General features: G+C 41.9%; 1 protein-coding gene across 1 annotated transcript in view; it reads right to left on the bottom strand.

The window, feature by feature from the left end:
• Positions 1 to 350: 350 nt before the first annotated feature.
• LOC127749617 (uncharacterized) overlaps positions 351 to 2,254 on the bottom strand; it is a 31,477-nt gene continuing 29,573 nt past the window's right edge. Inside the window, exon 3 of the mRNA XM_052268476.1 lies at positions 351 to 524. Within this exon, the coding sequence (XP_052124436.1) occupies positions 351 to 524 (174 nt within the window). The remainder of the gene's footprint in view (positions 525 to 2,254) is intronic.

Below are 2,254 nucleotides of genomic sequence, written 5' to 3'. Positions count from 1 at the left end.
CCCCCACCCAAAGAAAAAATTAACAAAAAAACACACATTCTGAATCAGGAGCTTCTAATAGACCATTCCACCGAATGAGGAAGAAGAAAGGAAAGAATCAAAAAGTACCAGAAACAGTAACAAAAACCAGTATGTAGATCATTTTTGTACACCTCTGTGGCACACCAAGTCCAGAATAATTATCTTGGTCAAGAAAACTAGAAAAAGTAAGCGGTTTGATCTGTTTATCAATACTGTTTCCGGTGCTTTTTGATTCTTTTCTTTCTTATTCCACAGTCGGTTGAATGGTCTATTGAGTGGCGTCGTATTAGACAAAAGACATTTAATCGCCACAAAAAATGTGTCTTCGCTTACCTGATCAGGAGTAGAAAATGTGCAGTGCTATTCCAGCGGGTAGGATGGCGAGTTCTTAATCCAATCGCTACTTTAGATATGTCATTAAAGTCTCCGATCATAACATAGCTGGCGGGACGGTGCTTTTCAAGGACAGCGCAAGAATGCCAGACCGATGGGACGGCTGTGACCTAAAAGTTTAGACCTGTGAAATTATATTTATATGGCCACTAGGCATCCACAGTTAAAGTCTGGATATCAAAGGAAACCATTCCGACGGCGTGTGTGTTTCTGTTCGAACATTATCCATAAAGCATTCCGGTAGAGATGAAATGCAGAAGAATGCAGGGAACAAGAAAACGGAAGTCCCATAGAAAAGCAAAGTGATATCCGTTTTCTTCTTCCTCGCATTCTTCTACATTTTGGCTTTACCGGAATGCTTTATACACGTCACCATGTTAGAGACGACCAGTGAGAACTGTTCCCTGAAAGTTCCCTGAAAGTTAGTTTTCGTAACGAGTGCTTGTCTCAAGCAAATTTTACTTGTACCAAATCCCAAATTCTGCCACCATTCTCAAGCCATAATGGACGATGTGACTCTGAGCGTGGCAACGTCGCAAATCTTACTGCTAGAACCGCTGGAGACCCGCGTAAACGAGGGGTCGCTAGACCCATAATACCTTATAATACCTGATAGTAGTCTATAATACTTCAAAATATCAAATAATATGACATAAAATCCCTTAAAACGTGCCATAATAACGCATAATACTATAATACTCCGTATACTGCTGAGGTGAGTTGGCGACCCCTCGCGCGTAGAGTACACCAAGTGACATAAAACGTTCTCGAGTTATCGTGATGACAGACATACAAACAACACACACACACACGCACACACACGAGAAACGTTTTAATCATAACTCATCACTGGAGTAAAAGGCTTCGCGAATCGCTCAGCCAAGTAAGCATGCCAGTAAAGCTGAGGTGCAAAAGAATGCAGCAAACAAGAAAACGGAAGTCACCATTCTAAAGCATAGTGATTTCCGTTTTCTTCTTCCCCGCATTCCTCTGCATTTCAGCTTTACTGGAATGCTTTACTTATATTTCTGGCCCACATGGACTTGATTCATTGCTGTTGGGGGTCTCTGTAGATCCTAGTCATTTTATCACTATTTACACAAAATTGTTTGCAATCAAAGTAGCAGGCGGTTTTCACCGGTCTTTTAGTCTGTAGAAAAAAATCTTAGCCCTAACCATGAGAGTAGGGCTACATGGAGTGGCAACGAAAGTTACCCGAGACTTATAATATTTTAAAAATTTCCTCAAGAACAGTATAACGCACCAACATCCCAATCGGAAGGTTTCAGGGGCCAGGTAAAGGCCAGGGATTTGTGCCCTCTGGGAAATCTCAATTGCCCCCCCCCCCCCTGACCCCTCCAAGCTAGTCAAACGTACACACCAACCGTGCTCTGCTTGTGATTCGGCGGTCATGCGACGGGATATCGGTTAAGTTGCCCCCTGACTGTAAATCCTAAAGCAGGGTTCATACCAGATCCCAAATTCTATTTTCCCTGACTTTTCCCTGACTTCCAGACCAAAATATCCCGTTTTTCCCTGACTTTTCTGAGTAGAATAGGAGGTCAATGTCGTAGAAATACAGAAAGAAACGGGACGCAAAAATTAATTCGTTACTTCTGAAAACTAAAAAGAATACTGAAAATCAGAATATTGGTAAAAGAATAGGCCAAGATAGCGTCTATGCTCGCGAGCGGAGCGAGCAAGAAATTTTTGTGGTAATAAATCTGCATTTTATGCCATCTCTGGTGAAATTTGCCAGCATTTGCCGACACTGAATAGTTTTCCCTGACCCAAATGAAATTTCCCTGACTTTTCCCTGACTTCCAGACACCTTTTTTTT

Source organism: Frankliniella occidentalis, unplaced genomic scaffold, assembly GCF_000697945.3.
Source record: "Frankliniella occidentalis isolate FOCC.00 unplaced genomic scaffold, Focc_3.1 Scaffold70, whole genome shotgun sequence".
Lineage (NCBI taxonomy): Eukaryota > Metazoa > Arthropoda > Insecta > Thysanoptera > Thripidae > Frankliniella > Frankliniella occidentalis.
This window is presented reverse-complemented; position numbering and strand designations above follow the sequence as displayed.